This window comes from Bos grunniens, chromosome 20 (genome assembly GCF_055505025.1).
Source record: "Bos grunniens cultivar Pamir isolate PY7600 chromosome 20, Bosgru_T2T1.0, whole genome shotgun sequence".
Taxonomy (NCBI): Eukaryota; Metazoa; Chordata; class Mammalia; order Artiodactyla; family Bovidae; genus Bos; species Bos grunniens.
The window spans coordinates 59,414,742-59,441,338 of NC_141184.1; the positions used below are offsets into that span (position 1 = coordinate 59,414,742).

At 39.5% G+C, this 26,597-nt stretch overlaps 1 protein-coding gene across 22 annotated transcripts in view; it reads left to right on the plus strand.

The window, feature by feature from the left end:
* MAST4 (microtubule associated serine/threonine kinase family member 4) overlaps positions 1 to 26,597 on the plus strand; it is a 616,403-nt gene that overhangs the window by 541,275 nt on the left and 48,531 nt on the right. For all 22 annotated transcript variants that reach the window (XM_086362007.1, XM_086362008.1, XM_086362009.1 and 19 more), the window contains 8 exons: positions 76 to 154; positions 6,606 to 6,763; positions 8,868 to 8,943; positions 10,801 to 11,010; positions 13,009 to 13,110; positions 15,806 to 15,938; positions 19,834 to 19,901; positions 22,273 to 22,358. In XM_086362007.1, coding sequence (XP_086218133.1) covers positions 76 to 154; positions 6,606 to 6,763; positions 8,868 to 8,943; positions 10,801 to 11,010; positions 13,009 to 13,110; positions 15,806 to 15,938; positions 19,834 to 19,901; positions 22,273 to 22,358 — 912 coding nt within the window. The remainder of the gene's footprint in view (positions 1 to 75; positions 155 to 6,605; positions 6,764 to 8,867; positions 8,944 to 10,800; positions 11,011 to 13,008; positions 13,111 to 15,805; positions 15,939 to 19,833; positions 19,902 to 22,272; positions 22,359 to 26,597) is intronic.

Genomic DNA, 26,597 nt, shown 5'->3' on the forward strand with positions numbered 1-26,597 from the left:
AACACTCGGTTTCCCTGGGGTTCCCGTGTAACCCTACTCCAGTGTTGGCCTAAGCTAATCGCATTTTCTCCCCAGGACTGATGGACGCCGCTGGTCCTTGGCTTCTCTCCCCTCCTCTGGCTATGGGACAAACACTCCCAGCTCTACGGTCTCTGTAAGTGCCCAGTTTTTCTCTTGTATACCCCAGAGCTCTTGCATGGGCAGCACTTCTCTGGGTGTTCCCTGATGGGGAGGAGAGGATAAATTCTGCATGTCTGCCCCTCCGAGTAGGCTTCACATCAAATGATGAGCTGACAAACACAAAAAGGACATACTCTTTGCTGCAAGCTTTTAAATTATGGTGCACAAATTGAGCGAGTCCCCAGATCACAAGTTGGGAGGAGACTGGGAGCTTTTGTTTTAATACCATTTGGTGTTTGGGGGTAGGGGAGGGAACACAATCTGGTTTTATTGCTTTGGTTCCATGCCAGTGATATTAGTACTGAAAATGCCATTAAACCTTGATGGCCTGGGTCATTTTTTTCTTGTATGGCTTAGATGTAGAGTTCTGTTTTGTTTTGTTTTTTAGTTTTTCTCTTTCAAAGAAAAGAAATGGCAAGCCTTAAATTTTTACCTTCTGGATAAAAACTTTCTTTTAAGGAGAGATTAAAAGAACTTAGCAGTAGGTTGAGATCAATACAGAGACAAGATGAAGCCATGGAAATAGGATAGAGGAAGAAGGATACTGTTGCCGCAAACTACAACATTTCAACAAGAGCCCTAGCAATTACTGAAAGTGATTCAGTGGCTTAGATACATGCCTTCTCCACTTAAATTAGTGATATTGTGGGATATTTGTCTCTACAGAGCTTTATTTTTTTACTTTACTTTTTTATTGAAGTATAGTTGATTTACTATATTGTGTTAATTTCTGCTGTACAGCAAAGTGATTCAGTTATACACATAAAGATATACACATTCTTTTTTATATTCTTTTCCATTATGATTTATTCCAGAATACTGAATATAGTTCCCTGTGCTATACTGTAGGACCTTGCTGTTTATCCATTCTTTATATAATAGTTTGCATCTGCTAAACCCCTGACTCCCTATCCATCCCTCCCCTCCCTACCTCCCCTTCTACAGAGCTTTAGATTTAGAAGCTGGTGGTCATTTAGAAGGACCTAGGATATGGTGTCCCATGGATGGAGGAGCCTAGTAGGCTGCAGTCCATGGGGTCGCTAAGAGTCGGACACGATTGAGCGACTTGGCTTTCACTTTTCACTTTCATGCATTGGAGAAGGAAATGGCAACCCATTCCAGTGTTCTTGCCTGGAGAATCCCAGGGACGGGGAGCCTGGTGGGCTGCCGTCTATGGGGTCGCACAGAGTTGGACACGACTGAAGTGACTTAGCAGATTAGCAGCAGGATATGGTGTAGGTCAATCAATAAGTACCTAATGGAGCAGTCTGAAAGCTCTTGTACCAGCCAGGAACGTGGACCTGATGGTTTTAGAGCCACTTCTGAGTCATTCTCATCTTCATTTTGTCAAAATCTTTGGTTTATCGCAAAGGGGTATCTATGTTTCCCCTCCCCCATAAACCCCAGGACTGTGCTAAGCATATAGGTTCACACTTAATATCGGTGAATTGAAAAGAAGCTGTGATTAAATATATACACTTTAATTGATATCACCAGTGCCTTATATTTTGTTTCCAGAGTTCCAGATGCAATGTAACATGGGTTTTCTAGAGCAAAATACTGGCCTGTTAAAATCTGTTGGATTACTTTTACCATCTTCTTATAATATTTTTTTGAGGAGCAATAATTTATTTTCCTATCCATTATTCCATTGTGTTGTGGTATGTGAGTTAATTGCCCATTTAGATCGTTTTTTGACACATCCTGACAACCTTGAATAGTTTCAGTGGCACTTTAGCCTCACATCCAGGAAAGGATATTCACAACTCTTGAGTGGCTTCAGTGGATAGAATTGTCACTAAATAATGGTAAACAAAGTCAGCCTTGTTTTTTTTGTGTGTGTCAGTAAGTAGCATTGTTTATCATTAGCCTATGTTTTAGATCTTGAAAGCATTAGCTACCACAGTGTGAAAATGATTGCTGAAACTGACTGACCAGAAAGCAAAAAAGAATAAGAATTTTAAGTGGTATTCTTCCCTAGACTTGCGAGCATCTCCAGTTAGAAGCCAACCACCAGTAAGCAGAGTACTTCTCCCATTCTCCTACATTCTCTCATTGAATCATCCCCATGCCTCAGATTTGTATCTTCTTTCTTGACTTCAAATCCTTTTTATTTTAACTATATCACCTTGCTTTGCCCTGCCGTCAAGTCTTATTATAGTTTGGATATAGAAGTTTCTCTTTTGCAAGAAAAACAGGGGAGCATGCAGGATCTTTCTTCTTTCTGTCTGTAGCTATTAAATCATATGTTATTTTTAAAAGTGAATCTAAAAAGCGAGGGTGAGCTACATAGACGTGGACCCCATTTGGTACAAACTTTAGAATATTTTTATAAACACTTATTATGTGCTAGGTCCTAGTCTCACTATTTATAGTGCATTGGCTCATTTAATTGTAAATGAAAAATTTGAAAAAAAATGAAAAAATATAAATTGTAAAATTTAATTGACTTGTTTAATTGTCTCATTTATTTGTAAAAACATACTTTATAATGTAGTTGCCATTGTTTTCATCATTTTATGGCTCAAAGCTCTGAGGCACAGAGAATGAACTGAGGGGCTGTGTACTAACCCCTGTGTTGTAGCAATAAGAATACAGTAAGCCTCTCAACCCTGGGCACCTGACTTTTTAAAAAAGGAATTCACAAGGTATTGCTTAAACCAAACTTGATAATTAATAAATCTGACCTGACCATCTGTCATGATGTCATTGCTGTCCCTGACTTACATATATGCCTGAAGAAGCAGCTTTCTGAGGCAATTTTTAGTCACACACATGTATTGTGTTTCTAACAGCTTCTACCCAGAGGTAAGGCAGCTTTTCTCTTAGGTGTTTATTTTATTGGAAAAGGTGGTATCATATAATTGTGGATCTTGTATTCCTCTTTTCCCCTTCAAAATCAAATTGTAACTTTCAAAATTACAGTCATTTTTGAAATGTATTTTTGAAAATACATTTGAAATAGATTTTTGAAATGTAGGTGCTCTAACAAGTTCAGTTATTTTTTTTCTCCTTATTGGCTATTGATAAAAACAATAATTGAAAATTTGAAATGCTGCTTCTCATTTTCTTCAGTTTCTTTATGTTCTTGCCCTTTAAATGTTAGGACAGAAAATTGTGCAAAGCTGCTCAGAAGTTGCATTTTTTTCTTTTTTAAGTCTAACCTGAATCACTTTTAGAATCTCATTTTCTGGGTTAACTGGTTGTGATTAAATTAATTAGAAATGATTTGGGGTATTTTTTAAATAAAAACACAGAATATATATGGATAAAATCACAAACACTTTGAAAATACAGCTTAAGTTTTACAGATATTTGTTGTTAGCTGAGTTCCAAAGTTGCTAATGCTGAAATGTAAATACCATGTCCTTTGGGTATTATAGAACTGCAAAATTCCCAAATGTTAAAATGCTTCATTCTGAAATTGAAAAGATTTGGTCATATGAAGTTAATCAGTCCTTCCTCAGGATATTTAGTATTGCTGCTTCTCTTAATTTCAAGTTTTGTAGTTAAAATTAATTTGAGAAACTTTTCCAAAGTAATATTCAGATTATAATTTTTAATTTTAAAATAAGTAATATGGAATTATAGCAGTCAGAAGACATCTCCTATATATTTCTCACAGATAAATTATTTTATGCTGGGGGAAAGAATAAAAATAAGAGTATAAATACTTATAAATATGAGGTCTGACTATAAAATAATATTACTTTGAGTGGAAAACTACACATACATACGAATACTGTCCTTTGCAAAATGCTTATCTTGGGAAACTAGTTTATTTGAATATCATTGCTCACAACATTTTGGGGAAACTCTTCTAATTGCCTTGAGAACTAGAAGCACAGTTCTTTTTGTAAATCTTCACTTTTTGAAAGTGGACTTGATTTATGATGTAGTCAGAAGTTATATATGCAAACTAGTTGGGTGATGAGACTTACTGGCACCACATTTAGAGAGCATGCTAGAAATATAAAGTCATGGGACTTAATATATTGAGGAATCCCAAACTAATTCTTGAAACTCTAGTAAAAGTGCTGTTCCAAGGATGTATTGACCAGCAGAGGTATCTTTTCAGTAAGCTTGTGAGGTCCTGGGGACAGCGCCTGCAGCCTCTGTCACAAGCTCGCCTCTGAGTCCCCGATCTTTGCTGGAACTGACTCCTGGACTGACCCTCTGTCGTCCATTAGTGACTCACTCAGGGGGCCCTGTTTGATACCTTTTGAATTCCCAGGCCGTTTGGAGAGCCTCCAGTTGTTCCCTGTTCCATAAACTCATCCGGTGTCACTCGGATACTGTCGCCCTTTTCCCATTCACACCTCGTTTGTCCCAGCTGAGAGGAGGGACGCTGTCTCCCCAGAGAGGCCCTTTGCCTCTCACTTCTCTAATACTTTTCCCACCTCATCGTTCATTCTAACATATCCCCATCAGTAAGCCCTGGGCACATTGCTGTGGAGTTCAGTCACATGGTTGTGTATATGGTATAATGACAAAATTTTCCTGTTGGAGTTAGCACCTGTAAACATTTTAGTACATTTGCTACAGCTATTTTTAACATAAACTTTTATTTTGATTAATAAATAAAATATTAAAGTGGAAATAAAGCCCTTCCTGCACAGGCCTTTTCTCTTCCCTCCTCAGAGGGAATCACTCCCTAAAGTCACTGTGTCCTTCTCATGCAAGCACAGGTTCATAATGCCTTACTCTTTAAGTCTGGTGTGGTTCTGGAATTAATTTTCACATTTGACAAAGTTAACATGGTCCTCCCTGTACTGTACATAACAGCCCAGCCACAACTGGGCCAGCAACTCAGAATCAAATACATTAATATTTCTGTGGCAAAGCTGAATTAACATTCACATCAACTGGATTAAATGCATATTTTAAATGACTTTTCATCAGTTCAATTGATGGTTTGCCACCAAAATGTTATCACTGGGAATTTATGAATAGACATCTGGGTTTTTGAATCTTGGCTACATAATTGTGTACACTGATTTACCTTTGAAACATATATACAAATTCTTAATTCCGGTTTTCCGTTTGCTGATTTCATCATCTTTGCTTTTATGGCTGCTGCTTCTCTCCTGCTGGCATTGATTGTTCTTATTCTTTTACTGATGTCTTGAGTTGACTTTGTGCGTTTTGTTTCTTTTTTCATGGTGACAGTATTTAAGACTTGACTTGTGTTTTATGACTAGAGCTTTGGTTTACCTCAGATGTCTTTCTAGCAGTGTTCTCATTTTTATAGTTTATAAAATAATCTCATTACATTGTAAAAATTCCTCTTTGTCTTAGTATGTACTTAGAAAGCATTTTATAATTTCAAGGTGTAAGGATATTTTAAAGCTTTAGTCTATTAATTTCTAATCACTGCAGTGGAGTGGTGCAGTGTTTATGAAGTGTGCTCTTGATGTGGCAGTTTTTTTTAAATTAAAAAAAAAAAAAACCTGCTTGAATGGAATATTCAAATGAGTGGTATCTTTCAAAATATGCTTATTCTACCTGTGTTTCCATTACTCAAATATTTCTCATTTCTTTTGTTAGAATCACTTAAAGAGTTTACCTCTCAATAAAAACAAATAAGCAATCACATTGTTTAATAGTTACATTTCTCAGACTGATTAAAAGCCATGTTGTTTAGCCATTCTCCTTTTCAACCTTACTTCTCTCTAAGTGCTGAGTGATTTTCAAAGAGCACATCTAGGTTCAAGGGATTAAAAAAAAACTCAACACCACTGAAGCTATTAAAAAAGAAAATAGCGTTAAGTCAGAACACAGAAAAAATTTCCAATTCCCAGTTTTTAAAACAATGGCATTAGTGAGACAAATATTTTCTTTTCCCATCCCCTTTTTACCCAGGACTCGTATCGATGATAATCGGATCAAAGGACAGCATGCTTTGTAAAGACAGATCTCATTGCCTTATTACTTTATGATTATACATCATAGAGTTCACTTACGAATATACATCATAGAATTAATTTTATGTTACTTACCCGAATTGCAAGTGTTAGAAGCGAGGACGTCACACTCAACTGAGAACTCATCTGTCATTTATTGCACCCAAATTCTTACTCCAGTTGTCACTTTCTTGCTCTAGTTTTGACTGGGTCCCGTCCATCTTCAGACCCTGGTTTTTCTTCAGAGAGTAAACAATTTTTGAGTTAATTGTAGACAACCGAGATAAAATATGGTAGCCATCTAGACCTCTGGAGACCACATCAAGGTATACATACCATCCATGGGTCGGCAAAAAGTCAGACGCGACTGAGCGACTTCCCTTTCCACTTTCATTGCCATTATAACATGGAAAGGATGCAGTATAAAATGGTGATATAACAAAATTTAGTGCTGTGACCTAATATTCATTTAAGGCATTTCTCTTTGATGTAGTCATTAAACCTCACTTTGGTTTGTTGTAGTCATCCTGTTCCTCCCAGGAGAAGTTGCATCAGTTACCGTATCAACCGACACCAGATGAATTACACTTCTTATCAAAACATTTTTGTACCACTGAAAGCATCACCACAGAGAACAGATGCAGAAACACACCCATGCGCCCCCGTTCCCGAAGTTTGAGGTATGTAGACCTGATTGAAATTTTTTATTAGTTGGATAACCTCTTTTCAACCATTTCAGGGAAAGACTTTTGGTCCTCTAACTCATATATGTGTTAATTGGTTTATGAATTACTATAAATGTAGTGTGATATTTTTTTTTTTTTTTGCATCTATGGTGATATAGTAAACTGCCTCTTACTATTTTTCTTTTAAATTCGTAACAAGTTACTAATTGCTGTGGTAACAGAAACCATAGTGCACTACAAGGACCTCCTGAGAAACTTCTAGCCATTTCAAGACCATTTAATTATGGTGTTACATCAATTAATATTTTACAAAGAAGCTTGGCTAAAAAGGAAGGGCAGCGTGTTCAGGTTCACATTTGGAATTCAGATTCCTTTTTACGAAAATCCACCCAGGCCTTGGGGTTTTCCTTCTCATCACAAGTCTTACTTTCTCCAGGATTATGAGCTAGCCGTTAGGAATTTGTGTCCCTTGTATTTTGTCAAGCCAAATGTAGTCCATTTGACATTGAATAGGGCTGGTTTTATTTTGACCTCGTCTCAGAAAATAATAGACGTCACTGTTTCGTTCCTCTGGAGTGACTCTAACAGAGAGACAAAAATATTTATTAAGGAGTGCTTGGGAATTACACCTGTCGGGGGAAGGAGTGGGTAGTGGGATTGAGCAGAAGAGAAGTCCAGCCACAGTGCAGGCCTAACAGCCACAGCCAACTCCATAGGGAGTTCTGAGGATGACATGACCCATCAGAGCTGTCCCTCTGGACCAAATGACCCTTCCTTTCTATCTCCACTCAGTCCTGGGATGTAGTACCCTGGGAAGGACTTGGCCTTGGGTGAGGGGGCTCTGCATGCATGCCAAGTTGCTTCAGTGGTGTCTGACTCTTTGCAACCCCATGGACTATAGCCCACTAGGCTCCTCTGTCCATGGAACTCTCCAGGTCAGAATACTGGGGTGGGTAGCCATTCCCTTCTTCTGGGGACCTTCCTGACCCAGGGATTGAACCTGTCTGCTGTGGCTCCTGCCTTGCAGGTGGATTCTTTACCATGGAGCCACAGGGGAAGCCTGAGGGGACTCTGCATCTGAGGCCATGTCCAAGGGGTCTGACAGCTGAAGGCTTCTACAGCCCCAGCAGCTGGGACAACAGGTCCTTCTCTGCAGGGGGAGCAGGTAGTCCATCTCTGGGTCCTCCAGAATATGAGATCTCCATGGTGTATAGAACTGGCCTGCATTGATAGGAGGGTTTATTATGAAACCTAGTTTCTCAGGTATTCAGTTGAACATCAGTTTGCTGAGAAGGGTTGTAGCCACATGATGTAATCATGTTAGATTATTTTGAGATACGGAATAAAATGTTATGAATTCATTTAGAGCCATTGTATTTTACCACATGGGTGCCATTTTTGGTATTATGAAAGGAGTTCACAGGATAGCTAGTACAAGCAGCTATATCTTCTCAGGAATACATAAGGTCACACTGCAGTTGCCCAACCATGTTGGCACTAGGAAGGAGCAGGAGCCTACTATTGAAATAAAAAGAAAACCTCAGAGTTGGGTGCCTCTGTTTGATACTGCACACGGTGCCTGCCTCAGCATCCCAACCCCAGCTAGAAAATGGATTTCGGTGGTGACACCTGTGCTGTGGAAAACTCTTAAATCTCTTCAGTGGTACGTGGCAGAGCGCAGGTGTATGATAACAGTGTGAAATTAGACAGTGCAGCGTGTCCTGGACATTGCTGTTTGTACTCTTTTATATCCCAGTTCATTCAGTGGTTTCTGGAACCACACAAGTACACGCTACATACAAAATGTAATTGCAATTTAAGAATGTTTTATGAACTTTTATATTGCACCTATAGTGAATTTTCAGCATTCTACTTCTGGAGCTTTCTTTTTGAATGGTATTCAGGGCTTCTCTGTGTTTGTGAGTATGTGTGTGTGTGTGTGTGCGTGCTAATGACTGATTTTGTAGTTTATTACCTAATATACTTTTCTTACAAAGGCTGCATAGTACTTTTGTTGCAACCCATTGTTTATAAATAAAAAACTTACTTTCATTTCATGCTGTGGCAAGTTTAAAAGGGTAATTTGCTTTGCTTGCAGCCCTGGACGTTCTCCCGCCTGCTGTGACCATGAAATAATTATGATGAACCATGTCTACAAAGAAAGGTTCCCAAAGGTAATGAATTGAATTGAAGATGTCTAGCATCTAAACGTTGTAAGGTGGTTTTGTTGAGGGAAGTAATGGTCTGGTCCAGTCATGACTCGCATAAAATAGCACTGTAACCTTCTTTAGAAAGGTAACATCACTAAGCATTTTTAAAAGCTGCTGAGAATTAGCCACACAGTCTGTGGACTGAAATGGCTGTAAAGTAAATCCCATTGGTTCACCTGCCCAGTGTGACGAGCTGGTGAGATGCTCCATGCGCGTCTGCTTTGAAAGGCCGCTAGACTCTGGGGCTCCCCCTGGGGCTCCTTCTGCCCGTTCTGGGCCTGCTGCCGTTTGGTCCAGCAGAGACTGTTCCGCTTCCTCAGAAGCCTGTAGATCGGTCTATGTCACAAAAGTCTTTTACTTTTTTCACCTAATTTTTCTTTTCTGTGGCTTCCAATCTCTTCAGCAATTATAAGTCTAATCCTCTTTATTCAGAAGGAGAGTCCAGTTGCAGTGTTCCCCATTAGACGGGCCAGTAGAATTTGGACTGAACCAGAGAGCCTTTGGAGATGGGTTGATGCCAGTTGCCCCGGCTGCAAAGAGCTGCTGTCTGCCGTCCCCATCACCTAGTCTCCATGGCTTTTCCACCAGCGTGTTTCTACGCATTTGGGAGAAACAGTCGCTCCATTCTGTCCCCGTTCCTCCCTTTATCACCTCTGTAACCCTAGGCAAGAGAGCAAAAGGAAATCCTCGGCTTCATAAATCAGGAGTAGAGTACTTATTATTTGTAATGAACCCAACATTGATGTCATTGATTATGGTCGTTTCGGCCATTTATCACATGTCACTTGCTCACCAGGGAAACAGATCCTGACTTTACCAGTGAATACTGGTTAGGGTTTTAGAAAGGAACAGGAGACAGAGGGAATCTCCCAGGATATACAGTAAATGCAAGCAAGGAATATTGATTAGGCAATCGGGGATCCCACAGAATGAAATAAAAACTGAGAAGGAAATTTTAGGCTTATGTTGTCAAGGGAATCCCTTTGACCTTTGTGCCCAAGATGTAGCTTTTTGAGGAAAGGATACTGATGGTATGAGATGCTTGTTCCTGGTACATTAAAATACAGCCAAGAGAGCAAACTGTTGGCCCGTCCTGTGGAACTCTAACTTCAGTTCTGATTTTTGAATAGGTAAAAACAGAGCTGTAAGTATTTGATATTTTCAGCGAACTATCTGAAAGAGCCCAAGATCTGAAATGACAGCACAGCAATTCACAGATCCTGAGTTATTTGGAGAAGCTTACATGGACCATTTTACATTTGATAAGGCATAGAAAATAAGTAATTATCACCCTGGGAGATTCAGTTTCTCATATATACCTCTTTTTCCACTTGGTGAGGCTTATTCTTCCTCTTCTTTTTTTTTTTTTCAAATAGACTTTATATTTTTAAGGCAGTTTTAGATTCATGGCAAAGTTGAACAGAAAGTATGGAGAGTTCCCAAATGCTCCCTGACCCCATACATACACAACCCTCTCTTATCAACAACCCCCTACACACCCCTGGTCCCAGAGTGGTCCATTTGTTACCACTGACAAACCAATACTGACGCATTGTAATCACCCAAAGTCCATAGTTTACATTAGGGTTCACTCCTGCATTGTATACTCTGTGGGTTTTGACACATGTATAATGACATATATGTATGTGGCATTTTATAGTATCATACAGAAGTGAGGCTTCTTTTAAATTTTAATTTCTAGAATTCTATTTGATAACTTGTAGAGGTCTCCAAAAATCCTAGATAAATGTGATGATTGTGCTGTTTACCTATTTGTGTTTCCTTGTATTATGTCTGTGTGTGCATGTCTTCTGAGAACAGGCTACAGCTCAGATGGAAGAGCGCCTAAAGGAGATCATCACCAGCTACTCTCCAGACCACGTTCTCCCCCTTGCAGATGGAGTGCTCAGCTTCACTCACCATCAGATTATCGAACTGGCTCGCGATTGTTTGGATAAATCCCACCAGGGTCTCATCACCTCACGATACTTCCTTGAATTACAGCACAAATTAGATAAGTTACTACAGGAGGTATGGACCTTATAAAGTTTTTTGATTTGTTTTGCTTTTACCCAGAAAAAAGACAAATTTTATGAGTGCATCTGCCTAACAAGTTTCAACCATGAGATGGAGTTCATGTTACAGAGAAGCAAAGAAGAAGAAAAAAATTGATTGCTACTTGCTATAAATTGATTCCAGTCAACATTTAGAGTAATAGAAAGTTAATGTAATAACGTTTACAGGAACCTTGGGACCCAGCAATCTATGGCTGTTGGAGAAGTGGATTGTGAAGGATTCTGAAGCAGTGATTTTTTTCCCCCTCTTTAACCATAAAGTTATAAATTGCCTGAATATATGTGCATTATTTGATGATGCTATCTAGTTCTAATATCTGGAAAAGCTAAATGGAAAATTGCTGGCTTCTTTCAGGCCATATGTCCTATTAATTAACCTGCATGTGGTATAGGGTAGTAAATGGCAACTTACATTTTCATTGGTGTCAATATTTCTTCTAACAAAATATTCAATTTCTAAAACGACAGATAAACACAGGCCCCTTCCAGGCCTAACACTTGCATGCCTAGCTCCTGATAACACCCAAGACAGGAAGGGAGTGTGCATGGTGGGATGGAATTAGTGCATAATATTGCTGTCCTGATTTAAATTGATCATCCCCAGCCTGCAAGTAAAACCTGTTTAGCCTGTATATTTGGATATATTGTATTTTTGTATCCCATAGGCATACATTATGCCCATGTAAATAAAACCGTAGGTGGTTTTCTCTAAGGATGATTATGTAAATAATTGCATGGAACTGAATGAAAATATTGGCATCCTAGTTTTCTAGGAATCCATCTGTCCTTGCTCATACTGAATTCAGTTGTGGCAAGATGAGACAGTCCTCTCTGACAAGCAGCCGCTATTTTTCTTCCCTTTCCCATCTAAACCTCCCAACAGAGTTCTGTGCTCTGTCCCCATTTCTCACATTTCAACCTTTTGTAGCCCACAGAGGCAGTTTTTCTCAGACTATCTTTGTGTGAACACTGTATTCTGGAGTTTTATTGTCAGTTTCCAATGTGTCATAGACCAATTCTACTGTAAATTACGATAAAAATGTATTTACCTCTGTGAGATATTTTTTCCTTAATTTCTCAGTTCTGTATCAGGATATCATTATAATTAGCAGTTAAGTTCTGTGGTTCATTCCTTATAGGCGTTCTCTGTGAAGGCTTGAATCCATAGCCAAAGCTATTTACATTGAAATACCCCACTTAATTTTGTTTCTATATGATAGACTTGGAAAGCCGTTTCATGGCAATTAGAAAAAATCTTAGGGTTTCAAAAAATCATCTGAATGCACCATATAATAGATTAACTGTTGACTTTTAGAGAAATTTTTCTCTTGGGCAGAGGAGTATATATACGTGTAACATAAAGAGCATCATCAGGATCTATAGTTATAGTTGCCAGTTGGTTGTCTTTAAACACATTTTATTTTATAATCATTCCCCAGTGGTCATTTTCTTTGTTTTTTTCTTTTAAATGTTGACTGTTCTGTTATTGCTTGTATATAGTTTCTCAACCTACATTTTGGAAAGTCGCCTTTGATTTAATTATTCACCTAACATTTGACGTAAGCAGCATACAGCTTCTCCAGTTATATGTGGAAAATCAAGGTTCCTCATCAACTATCCACTCTGCTTGTATCATGTACTTGATGTGTCATAAACCTTTAATGTCTCCTTCATTCATGGCTCACATTAAGGGCCCTAATGTTTGATTTTTAACGCAGAGAATAAATCAACGTTTTGCAATTAAAATGTAGCTAATGGAGCCATTTTGTAGATCTAGACGTTTAGTAGTGTCCGTTTATGTAGAGATAATGTCTGCTTATCAATCTTTTAGAAGTATTTTCTAAGTCACTTAGTTTTTGAATATTTTCAGTTATCTAATTAGCATGCTTTGCTGATTTTCTTTCCCATTTAATGGAGCAACTGTCTCATCATTCTTTTCATTGCTTCCTCATAGGCTCACAATCGTTCAGAAAGTGGAGAGCTGGCATTTATTAAACAACTAGTTCGAAAGATCCTGATTGTTATTGCCCGCCCTGCTCGCTTATTAGAGTGCCTGGTGAGTTGTCCCTCGAGGTGACTTTGTTATTTATTGTTAACTGTGGGAAAACAGGGACTACCTGAAAGCTCCAGTTGCATTTGGCTTCAGAGACAGAGCTAAATGGAAAGAGTCAAGAAAGAGGAAGTGAAGTCACTCAGTCTTTGAGAGTGAAGTGACACACCACTCTTTGAGACCCCATGGACTGTAGCCTGCCAGGCTCCTCCTTCCATGGATTTTCTAGGCAAGAATACTGGAGTGGGTTGCCACTTCCTTCTCCAGGGGATCTTCCAAACCCAGGGATCAAACCCAGGTCTCCCACATTGCAGGCAGATTCTTTACAGTCTAAAGCCACCAAAGAAGCCCAAGAAAGGGTCAAGAGGAACAGCAACTCATGAATGTTTATGACAGCATCTGTGCTTTCCTTCCCTGGTTTTCGGTAAAATTCTAGGACTTGTGTTGCATTAAGAGATGGTTGTTATCACATTCTGGTCAAACCTAAAAAACTGATCATGAAATAATGCATTTGACTTTATCTCAGCATAATTTCTGTGTTTGGGCTCATTCAAGACATTCACTGTGACTCACTTTTCTGGGGATGCCAAGGTGCAGAGAAAGGGAAATCAGAGCTAGGATAAATGGTAACCTGTGGTTATAACTCTTACTTTTGAAGTGTTTCATGTTTGAAATAAGGGCTTAGCAGCAGCCCATTTGGAGAATACAGTAGGGCCTTATCCAGACCTCAAGGAATGAGATTTTCCACAATTAGTTTGTTTTATCAATTATACTTTCTTTAGTCAGTGACTATTTTCCTGTTTGAAAATCTTTATTTTACGTTGTTTTATTGAAATGTCAGTCAACACTGTGAACAAAGATGAGGGTTCAAATAAAAGAATAGTTTCATGGGGCTTCAAGTAGTATCAAAACTCACTTTTAAGTTCACAAGGTTGGAGTATTGATATTTATAACATTGTGCACAATACAGCTTTTCAGAATTTTACATGTACACACATATACATACTGGGTGATATTAGTTTGGTTTTACTCTTATTGTAATTAACATGTGTGGGTTTTTTTATACCAGTGAACGTTTACAGCCTCGTAAACTTATACCAGTGCATAGTGAGATGTGGTAGAGGCTAAGTCTAGAGGAGAAAGGTAGGCGTATGGTGGAGGAAGTCTTTCCGTCAATGCAGGGACTCTTAGACTCCTAGACTCAAAAGCACCACTCAGCACTGGAGTGTCTCTGGAAGAATAAAGGGAAAGCAAAATACTCCGGATGCCTCTGGGAGGAGGGAGCCATGTGACTGCCAGATACCGGCAGAAGGAAGACTGGTTTTTTCCCTGCTCTTTGTGTTGTACCTTTTGAATTATGCACCACAGCCTTGTACTTCCTGCAGTTGTTCAGTTTTGGGGGAAATACCATTTAGCATTGAAATCTGCTTCTCTGGACAGCAGCAGACATGCAAAGAGAGATGTTGGTTTAAAGAGGAAATGACTTTTTTTACAGGAATCAATCTTAATCAGAAGAGAAGCTGTAAAGGTCCATGTAACCTATCAAAGATAGAAACAAGTGAGCTGCTTTTTGAGCTGTTTAAAGCTCAGATGAAACTGGAGTTTGAGAATTTTAGGGACTATTTCTCCCAGCCATTCATCTTAGGCCTGTAGTTCCAATCTTGCCTTGCTTCTGGTCTTAGGTTTCTGTAAAGGGTACTGACGGAGAAGGCAATGGCTCCCCACTCCAGCACTTTTGCCTAGAAAATCCCATGGACGGAGGAGCCTGGTGGGCTGCAGTCCATGGGGTGGCTAGAGTCGGACACGACTGAGCGACTTCACTTTCACTTTTCATTTTCATGCATTGGAGAAGGGAATGGCAACCCACTCCAGTGTTCTTGCCTGGAGAATCCTAGGGACGGGGGAGCCTCGTGGGCTGCCATCTATGGGGTCGCACAGAGTCGGACACGACTGAAGCGACTTAGCAGCAGCAGCAGCAGCAAAGGGTACTGAGTGTGGACTTTGTTTGGCTTTACTCCATTTGTAGCGTGCTTTTTCATTTAGAGGCAGCAGCCAGCCAAAGGTAAACTACTTAAGAGAATATTACCAAGTTTTTACACAGAGGTAACTGGAAGTACAAGTTTTGTAATTTTCTTTCTTAATGTTCATATCATGTGAATATTAATAGCATAATTTTAGAGTTCCATGATAGAAGTGGTAATTTTGAGATTTTTCTTTCTAATATTTTTGGACACCTCTACACTAAAAGAGTTTCCTTCAAAACTTTTCCGAAAAATGCGTTCTCATATTGCTTCTTCTTAGGTTCTTTGTGCAGCGAGAGAAACTGAATCTCTTTGGAGGAGATTCATGGATTTTTAAAGCTTTTCTAAAACGGCACAATTAAAAATTCAGACCTGTTCATTTTTAGTAGGATAGATAGCTTAAGTGGAGCCTGGTACCTTCAAAGTCACATTACAAGGAAATTGGAAATGGAAATTATCTTTAGGTTACCAAGTATTTAAATGTCTTAGAATATGATTAGTCTTTGAATATAACCTGAAAATTATATGCTTTTTAAATGAAGTAATCCTTTTGCCTTCTTTCAGTATAAATAACTTACAACCATATGTATCCAGCAATTTCACTGTGAATGGGGTTTATGTAATAAAAATTAGACAATTTTGGCTCAAAGAAGCATACATCTGTGTTTGTCTTCTGTTAGGAATTTGATCCTGAAGAATTTTACTACCTATTGGAAGCAGCAGAAGGCCATGCCAAAGAAGGACAGGGTATTAAAACTGACATTCCCAGGTACATCATTAGCCAGCTTGGCCTCAATAAAGATCCTCTGGAAGGTGAGTAGTACCTGGTTGGGTTGACCTTTTACCTGCTTATGCATCATGGCCTCATTGATGGCCTCATTAGTGGCAAATCTTTCCTTTTTCTTCATGTTTTGGCTCTATCTGGTGAAAAGGCCAAATCTGGGGGCCAATTGTGATCCAAAGGAAAGAGCTCTAAATCGAATTTTGGGTTTACCTAAAGTGGGGAAGAGACCTTGAAATCCTGAAGGCTTCTCAGCCTGAAACTTATTTCCAGGAAGGGTTAGATTTCCATCTTCTCTGGGTGTTTTTTCTCCTGCAAAGCACTACTTGATTCTTCTCAGGTGTGCACATTTTTTAAATGTTGATAAAGAAATTAATTACATTTATTTTAAAAGTGACATTTCACTGTGAGGAGTAAGGTAACTAATCACTGGTGATTAACTTTAAGTAAGGTGCAATGTTCATAAATCTATTTTTACTTGTTTCAGAAAAGTATGAAAAATAGTAATATATATATTATTATATATATACTGGGGAGCCAGTTGGAGAGAGAAGGCTTTCTAGAACTTAAGCAAGGATTTCTGCTTGATTAAAAAAAAGAAAGTCTACTGCTATTAAATACAGAGAAGGGGAAGCACCCTGTTAGTGGGTTGTTTTTTTTTTCCAAATCTGATACTGGAAAACCACTCCTGTCACCACCTTTTCCTGTTCATTATTGTTTGGGATTGTCATTTAAAACGCTTAGGTTATATACTGCCTGAAAAGACTCAAAAACAATCATAGACTCCTTTATTCAAAATTGTCTTCCTGGTTCATTAAATTGATTTTGCAAACAGTGTTTATCTTGCTAAACTGTTTGTGATGATGCTAACTGTTGGCACAGATATGTTCCCATCTACAGCCTGGGAACCTGCTGCTCTCTGCCTGCTCTCCTATTTCCCCCACTTTGTCTGCTCTTATGGCCATCGAATCTTTGCTTCCAGTGAAATGATGCATGCATTACGGGGAGATAATGCCAGATAAATTTATACTGTACTGAAAGCAATACCACAACAGATTCATCACTTATCGGAGACTGGTGCCTGCTTTTCTGAAAAGTTCCCTGGGGAGAGATTTTTCCCCATGGCTTTTAAATTACCATCTTTACCTTTTTGAATCATGAGTCTTCAGAAATGGTTTAAATCAATGAAATAAAAAGGGCAGATGTTTAATGGTATTTAGATGAGTTTTAAAAATCTCTTCAGGCATTACAAAATGATGCCTTAGCTTCCTGCTTCAAAAGCTGACTCTTGGTTCCATTCCATTACTACCCACTGCTTACAAATAATATGTATTTCCCAGATAATAGTTATTTAGCAGCAACTCTATTTAAAACAGAACCATCTTTTAATTTGTTTTTTTATGAAAATAATTGGAGTGGGGGAGGCTGTCAAAGTGTATTATAGTGAGTCTTCACGCTCGTAGAGTCAAGGTTGTGTCAGCCCTTGAATTGTAGACTGAGTGAGCTCTTCACAGTTTTCTTACCTGGCGAGAAATATCGCTGTAGACTGAACCTTTGGTAGGGGAATAATCTGAGGCCATTTATATACCTTTATAGTCTTAAAAAAATGTTTAACACTGATTTTGGACAAGTTTCATGTTTAGTTATACAAATTTATCACTAGGAGTTGTGTTTTTAACTTTTTAATTTTCTGGATTCAGATCCAAGGATAATTTTTAATCTGTTTGCCATAGCACTTAAAACATGATTATTGCAAACTCTGGTCTACGTATGTTTGCCTTCTTGTCATCCTGGACACTGGCAGACCTGAAGCTTGGCTTGTAAGGGTTAGGAGTGAGGGTCTGGTGTGGGACTGCCCAGAGTGTCAGTACTGTAGGTGGATCACCCTGATCACACTGTGAGAGCGTCCTCGTGCCTCAGTGCTTTCTCGAAAACCTGAATAATGGCGCCTCTTCATACGGTTGTTTTAGGGTTATATGAGTTCACCTCTGCACCCAAGATGTATAATAATGCTTAATAAGCTGCTGTTGCTGTTTTGGGGCTTCCCTGGTGACTCAGACGGTAAAGAATCTGCCTGCAGTGCGGGAGACCCAGGTTCGATCCCTGGGTTGGGAAGATCCCCTGGAGAAGGGAATGGCTACTCACTCCAGTATTCTTGCCTGGAGAATTCCATGGATAGAGGAGCCTGGCGGTGTACAATCTGTAGGATTGCAGACAGTCAGACATGACACACAAATGCATACTTTGAGCCTCTCCAACTGAATACATTATAATTTAACTCCTAGTCCATAAATTCACAGTGCTAGCCACATAGGATGTTGACTCATTTGAATGACACGAAGAAAGCACACAGTTTTCACTGAGCTCATTTTTAATTCCTGGATTTCCTCTATAAGTAACCTGGTATAGTGTCAATCTCCAGTTATTTTAATTTCTGGAGTTAATTTTTCTCTAAAGGCAACACTCTAGAGTTGCTTTGCTTCATATCTTTTATGTGTAATCTCTCCCAAGAAAAGGATGATTATATTTATAAGAACATGAATACATGAAATACTGAGAGCATAAGAAATAATATTAGATACACACAAAAATATGTAACTAAATATTATAACTTCTTATTACACTTGTTTGATTTTTTAAAATTAGAAAATTCAAATTATTTGTGATCCTACCACTTAGAGATAACCCCCTATCAAAGTTTTGAAGAAAATTCTTTCATGTTCTTTTTTTTAATAAAATGTGTTTCATTTTTTTCTTCTTAAGTATAAAAATCAAAACAAACCATTAAATGAGTTAGGTTTTCTCATTTACTTATATAAACTCAGGGATGCATTCCAGTATTGGTTGAACAATTAAATTCTTTGTCTCTTAACTAGACCACTAGAGTAGACTTTAGACTGGTGTCAAGCATGTGGCATCCAGCCCAGACCTGACTACTTTACATGATATAATTAATAGTAATAAATAACAATCAACATTCAATAAGCACTCAATTTTTGTTAGTTAACATGCTAAGAGCTTTACATGCATATCACTTGTCATACTCATAAAAAACTGAGATAAACAGCATTGTTTCCATCCTACAGAGAAAGAGCCCAAGGTTAAAAACTCACTAAGTACTCTTAGTGGTGGTAGCTCAAGTCATTTCAACTCCAAACTCTTCTTAACACTTACTGTTGCTTCCTTTCTGACAAATTGCAAATTCTTATGTACTAGGAATGCTTGCTCTCGGTGCATGTGAAGGAATGGAGCAAAGGGTGGCTCATCACAACTTGAGACTCAATCTCTGAGCTACAGTCAGTACATCTCTGATGCCCATCGGAGCCTAGGAAACTTGCCTCTCTTGAGTATCTGTTTACAGGCATAGTCACTGAACCCTCCAAACGCCTTCCAGGCTGTGGTGATTCTGTCAACCTGCTAGTGAATCCTGCCAGCATGAGCAGAGGCCCACTTCTGAGTAGGACTATGTCTAAGTGTTCATAAGGAATGCAGTTCTTGGGAAAAGGGCATGTAATGAACAGTTTCAAAATATCAGTTGTTGGTTCTTGTCATTTTGGATTTAAGGTTTCCCCATGTGTCCCTTGGAGTATAGAGTAAATTTTTCTTTTTTTTAATATTGAAGAAAATAGTTTTTCTTTAGTTTTATTAATAGCATAGTTCAGTTCAGTTCAGTTGCTCAGTCGTGTCTGACTCTTTGCGACCCCATGAATCGCAGCACGCCAGGCCTCCCAGTCCATCACCAACCACCAGCTCCCGGAATTTACCCAGACTCATGTCCATCAAGTCAGTGATGCCATCCAGCCATCTCATCCTCTGTCGTCCCCTTCTCTTCCTGCCCCCAATCCCTCCCAGCATTAGGGTCTTTGTCCTGTCCAATTGCAATAGTCCTATTTCTCTTAAATCTTGCTTTTTTTTTTTTCAATTTAGAAATGGCTCAACTGGGAAACTATGATAGTGGGACAGCAGAAACACCAGAAACAGATGAATCAGTGAGTGTAAGTATCTTTCTTGATGAAACATGATGTTGGTTTTTCTGTCTATGAGCATCTGGAGATTTTGGCTGTGTTAATTACTTTATTTGTTCAACACATATTTGTTGTGCTTCTATAGATGAGGCACTAGGTATACAACTTTAGCCCCTCTCTTCAAAGAAAAACAAAATAATATAAGGAAATCATGCACAAAAAATCAAAATGAGAAACTTGAAGGAGATCGATGAAGAAAAAGGGCCATGTGTTCCTGGAACATAACATAAAGAGATTTACCTTCACCTTGCCAGTCCAGAAAGATCTCCTAAAGAAGGGATGCTTGACATGTGGGGAGTTACTAGGATGAGAAGGAACAGAGGGAACATTCCAGGCCAAGGAAACATCAGGAGACACGTGGTAGGAGAGTGCTTCTGAGGGCTTTAGAGTGACGGTGACCGTGTAGCCTTCAGCTTCATGTTAAAACTCTCCAGCTCTGCTTAAAACTGGACACAGACGTCCTTGCTGTTCATCTGTGTCAAATCATTTCTTTTGAATAATAGTGGGAAGCTGTGGTGCTGTGGAGGAAAGGTGTGTGTGTTGTGGCATGGAGGGGTGGGGAGGGGAGGAGTAGATAAGGAGATGACCCTAAAAGTTATAGCGGGAAGAAAGTCACACTGATCGCAGTGCAGGAAGTAGGTGGGGTGAAGGGAGCAGGCAGGCGGGACCCTGGGGAAGCCATCTGAAAGGCTGCAGCAGTGGCACAGGTGAGAGGTCCTCATGCTGACGCCATCTTTCCTATTTGTGAACAGAGGAAGAGGAACCAGGATGGGCCACCCCCAAGTGTCAGGGGTGGGGAGGAGAGAGGGGCAGCTGTGTAGCCTGGGGGATGAAAAGCCCAGACTCTGGAGTCAGGGTGCCAGATTTCAAGCCTGGCTTCACTTCTCACTAGCTGTAGGAATCTCTCTATACCTCAGTTTCTTCATCTCTAAAATATATATGAAAAATTAACTGAGGTAGTCTGTGTGAAATGGTTAGGACAGCATCATGTAGTAAATGCTAAATAAAGGCAACTTTTTAATCAGTTTCATTATAACTGCCAGAATTTTGAATGTGCTAAAGCTGAAGTCCCTTTGAGCCATTAAGCAGGCAGTCATTTGTAAGGTGTGGGATCTTCCAGCCCTCAGAGGGAGAGTTTCTGGTGGATGGTCTAGGTGGCTTAGGAGTCATTCACGGGAGTAGGTAAGGAAGCATTAATAAGACAAGAGATTGGTTCAGGGTCTTTGCAGCCCGAGCTGTGGAGAGCAGTCACAGTGGGGTGGCTGAACAAGTAAGTGGTCCCAGCCTTGGATTATGTTTCCTGAGGTAGAATGCTGGCAGGGGATGAGAAGACCCAGGTCCTGTGGCCAGAGGCCAGGGAGAAGTAGAGAAGGGAGCTGTTTGAGATGAGGAGGCCAGGTAGACCCAGACTGCATTGTTTGGTGAGCTCTCTGTGTAGATACTGAAGTCATCCAGGACGGTGAGAGAACCCCGGCTTGAGGAAGGTGGGAAGGTCAGTCTAGTCTTCCAAGGATGGTGGGCAGCAGGTCAGCGGGTGCCATCTCTGAGCAGGGGAGGATTCCTCAGAGTCATGGAGGTTCTTCCAAAATTATGAGGGGATTCTGGTCTCTGCAGAGGAAGCAAAATGACTGTTAACTCCCTCCCAGTGCTAAGACACATGGAGTGTGAGACAATTTTGTAGAAAAACAAAACTGTTTATTCTTTGAGCTGAACTTTTAAAAGGGCTGTCTTTTTGAAATTTGGTATCTAAACCCTCGTAAGACTTACAGTGAATGGAAGTAAAGAAAGACAGGCATGCTCTGCTTGGCCATCCCAGTCATTGCCAGCTACCTTCTCCAGACAGGAAAGGTTGCCATAGGAGTGAAATAGACATGCTCTGGGCCAAGGGCAGAGAAGTCACATGATCCACTAGCCTGCATAGATCCACTCCAGCCCATTCTATTCAGATTGACTAAAAGCAGAATTAAGCTTTGGCATTTTGGACTTAACATCTTAAAACTTTAAGATGACTTTAAAGACTTTAAAAGAGCAGGATGAAGTTCACCTGAATACTTTACAGAGGTAAATTAAAATCAGAAATTTTCAAAACCTTGGTGCCTGTATCTCCCGGAAATGAGGTTCACTTCAGTGAAACGGAGCCACTGTCATGAGGAATAGTTTATCGGCACTGCTCTAGAAGATTCATCTTTAAAGTTGTCCCCCAGGTTCCTTTGGCTGTAATACTGCACTTTAACATATTAAACAAGAGAGCATGTAATTCAGATATTAGTTATTTTGCTGCAAAAATCATTTTCTTAAATTCTGTGCTGTGTTTTTTTAACATCCATATTTTGTCTCCAAGAGCTCTAATGCTTCCCTGAAACTTCGAAGGAAGCCTCGGGAAAGTGATTTTGAAACGATTAAATTGATCAGCAATGGAGCCTATGGGTGAGTAATTCAAGAAAACTATTGTGTTTTAACATACCTAAGAAATATATTCTTCACATTGATCTTGTGCCAAATAGATATTGTTGTGGACTTTAGTTTTCAGATCACTGCTCCTTCATTAATGGGTGTAAGGTGAAGCCCAAATCATTTTTCACTGGATACTTCATCAGAAAATATTTCAAGTGACATGGGTGGGAATTATCGTAGAGGGTTGGAGAGAAAGACTTTAGAAAGCAAAAATTTCTAAAGGGAACATATTTTCACATGCCTCTTTGTGTGTAGATATATAGATACATATACACATCTGGCTGTATATTTATATATATATATATATATTTGAATATATATAAATTCATTTATAGCATTTCTTCTTGAGAATTAGCCAATATTTCCTGCCTGACCAGCAGTCAGCATTGGAAGAGAAGTACTTAAATAAGAAGGCTGATTGAAAATATAAAGTAATAAAATTCTTTGTCTTTCTGTTACACCAGAATTTTTTTTTCAGTTGGCCTGTATGCTATAGTCTGATCGTATTAGTGGTGCCCCTTCCTTGACTCAGTTTTATAGACACAGAGTTTCTTTCTCATGGCATAAGGTCAATACTGACAAGATCCTTCTTGAGTTACTAATAATTTAGAAGGATAATTCATACACAAACTGTGTCCTGATCCACTTTAGACAGCCTAGAACTCTAGTTTAATTAAGTATGAATCCCAATTCCATCTGTAGGTAGAGGGCAATAAACCATCCCGTAGACATTTATTGCCATTTATCACACACACGAGCAGATGAGATAGAAATGATTTTTGTTATGCCACAAGGGATGTTTCTTCTTAGAATTTTTTTTTCACCTCTAATATTTTCCACACCATTAACTTAGTGAAGAACTTAAATATTTGTGAGTCCTTTCTATGCTTCACTGATTTGTTTTCAGGATTATGTCAAATGGCATATTTCCTGGTGTGGCTTATAAATGCTTTCTGATGTTTTTGGGTTTTTTTTGCAATGTTTTATTTTTTTCAAGGACCTCACTGAAACTCTTCTGCCTGAGAAGATCGTTTTTAGCATGTGGTTGTGTGTGGGTTTTGTTTGTATATTGTTGGCTTTTAGTCCATTTTCGTTCTGGGGATCCTCTGAGGATTTCTTCTTTGATGAGAAAGAAGACTGAACTTTGATTTAAGGGATCTGTGGGTATGCGCACTGCTTGCTTTTATTGGAAGTGAAATTCTGGCATAGGATTGTTGGTGAAGCACTTTTATAAAATTTGAGCAAATATCTTAGCTGTATATGGAGTTCTAATTGGTTGAGTAAACTCATTTGTAGTGCAATTAAACCACTGTATAGTAAATGAGGTATATCACTCTTTGGGGAATGGTTGGGAATATACAAGAAGTTAAACAAGCTGTGAATCCGTAAACACCCAGGACGCAGGCCAAGTCATTAATGGGCTTACAAGCTGCCTGCGGGAGCCTCTGCTGATCAGCCAAAACTTTTTTTTTTTCTCTTTTACTCTTCTCCAAGTTAATCTCTCGCTATGTTTCTAACAGATTTCCTCTAAGATTTAATTATTTTGAACTTAAAGTTTGAATCAAGCCACACCCATTGGCCCACCCGATCAGGATGCTATGGTGGGCTTCTGTGAACTGGCTGAACAGATGGATCCCTTGTAGGCCATGAATTGAAGCCTTTCAAGGCTCTCTTGGGCATCCTTGTAGCCGAATCCTTGCTCACATCAGTGACCTGTTCTTTGACTTTCAAAAACTGGTTATGCTGGAAACTAACCCTTTCCTTAGAGAGAGCTGTAACAGGTCAGGATTTTCTCAACATCCCTACTTAGTGACAGTTCATGGCATGAAGGGGGCTTCCCTGGTGGCTCAGATGGTAAAGAATCTGCCTGCAATGCAGGAGATCCAGGTTCGATCCCTAGGTCAGGAAGATCCCCTGGAGAAGAGAGTGGCTACCCATTCCAGTATTCCTGCCTGGAGAATCCGATGGACAGAGGAGCCTGGCAGGCTACCGTCAGAAAGAGTCAGACAAGACTGAGTGACTAACACTTTCACTTTCATATGGCATGAAGCCATTTTACCAATTTGATTGATAAGCCCTGAATTTCCTTCTCTGTTGAGTAGGTTTCAGATCCCTGCCTGGAAGCTGAAACTTCCTTCAAGCCACGCTTAGCACTTTGTAGGAAGTGAACACCTCCTATGTGCCAGGCATTGGACTAGTCTGTCTGTATACATCCTCTTCTCACAAGACCCTTTGATGTGAGGAAAGAGGCTTCCAGGCCTGGTCACACACTGCCTGCAAGCAGAGTTCTTGTCTCCCTTTATGTTTTGTTTATAACTTTTAGTCATCTCAATTGGGGTATAGAAGTCCTTCTTCCATTGAGTACATCCACCTAGATTTTGTTTTTCTTTATTTATTTTTAAATATTTTTGACTACGAGGCTTGTGAGAGCCTAGTTTCTTGACCAGGAATCAAACCCAGGCCCTTGGCAGTAAGAGCATAAAGTCTTAATCACTGGACGGCTGGGAAATTCCCTCCACCAGGATTTTTAGATAACAATTTTGAGTGAAAGAATAAAACTAATCTAAAATTTTTTAAAGTAAGTAAACTGGATCTGAGAGGCACAGCTCTTCTCCACTTCACATTCCTTTCTTGCCTTGCTGCCCTTTCTTTTTTTCACCCGCAAAGGACAGTGTCATTTACCTGAGAGACCAGGTGTGCAAGCTGACAGATGCGCCCTCTTGATAGCCTTTCCTCTCAGCGTCTCGACGACACACGCACTCTCCTTCCCACGTGAGGCTGTGCCCACGGGGATTCGTGTATCAGGCTCTCAGATTCATGAGTAATTGTATATGCATGAGACATTCACACTCCCCATAGGACTGATTCATTCTGCTCTAGATCCTGCCTGCTTCCCATTCTGCTTCTCCCCGCCCCCACCTCAGTTCTGCTTGAGTGGAGTGATGCTTGGCTCAGCGGGTTGCCCCTCCCGACGCTTCACCTCCCATCCTTGCCTCTTCCTGTTTCGCAGAGGGGTCAGTATAGGAAAAGAGACACAGAGGCCTTTTCAAAGAAAGCAACCCTTGGGGACAGAAAGCGGAGAAATGGGAGCCAAATCAGTTCAGCCTAGTTTTATAACTAGACTTGGGCGGTTTGCAACTCTGCCTCGCAGTGTTAGATGACTGTCTGTCCCACTGCTGTTTGTCTCTGTTTCTCTCTCTTTTTCAGCCTCTCCCTCCCTGTCTCTCTCTCCTCTCTCTCTCTGCTGACTTGAGTAAATTTTGAACACTGACTTACAGGAAGGGAGGAAAGGAGTATGTGAGAGAACACTTACTACTAAATGAACAAATTTCAGCATTAGAAATAATATTCCCAAAGCAGTACCGAAATGTAAGAACATAAACAAAACAAACCCAGCTGCAGGGGATTCTAATTAAGTCTAAGTTGACTTTTGCAACTTGAACGAGATATGTTTGTCCTGAGGAAATGGTATCTCAGGCTACCTATAGGATTAATTTCAACTGAAATTAATTTCAATTAATTCCTGAGGATTACCTGATTGTTTTAAATAAAATAACAAGGGGAAGCAGAAAATCAAATCAAATTTTACGAACTGAAAATCTGAGGACAAAGATTGAAGGCCTTTATTAACACTGTACCTAGTATAAGTGCTGGTCAAATTGAGCCTGAGGCTTCTTTCTCTTTTGTTCTTTCATAAAGTCATGTGCAATCCTATTCTTTTTTCCTTCACTTCCTGTTGTCTTCACACATACTGAATTTTTTTGCAGTTATTTATGTAAGAAATGGTGGTGCTTGGTTGAAAATAAAAATGGCGACCTAGGGCATTCCCTGGAAGTCCAGTGGTTAGAGTTCATAGCAGAGGGTATGAGTTCAATCCCTGGTCAGGGAACTAAGATCCCACATGCCTTGTGGCATGGCCAAAAAAGAAAAGAAAGATGTAACAGGGAAAAAAATGGCAACCTACTGATAGTCTAAAAGTGAAATTCTCAATGTCATATGTCTGGAGATTCTAGCACTAAACCTACTTAATGTTAAACACTGAAAGAAGAGAGGAACTGAGCTATACTCCAGTTGAGTCTCAAGAATAGGCAAGTGCTTATATAAAGATAATGGCTTTCTCTTTTTAACATTTTCAGTTCTGAGACTCATTTTAAAAAGCAGATTTTGTATTTCAGAAATCCCTCTTCATGACAATATCTGCCAATGCTTGTC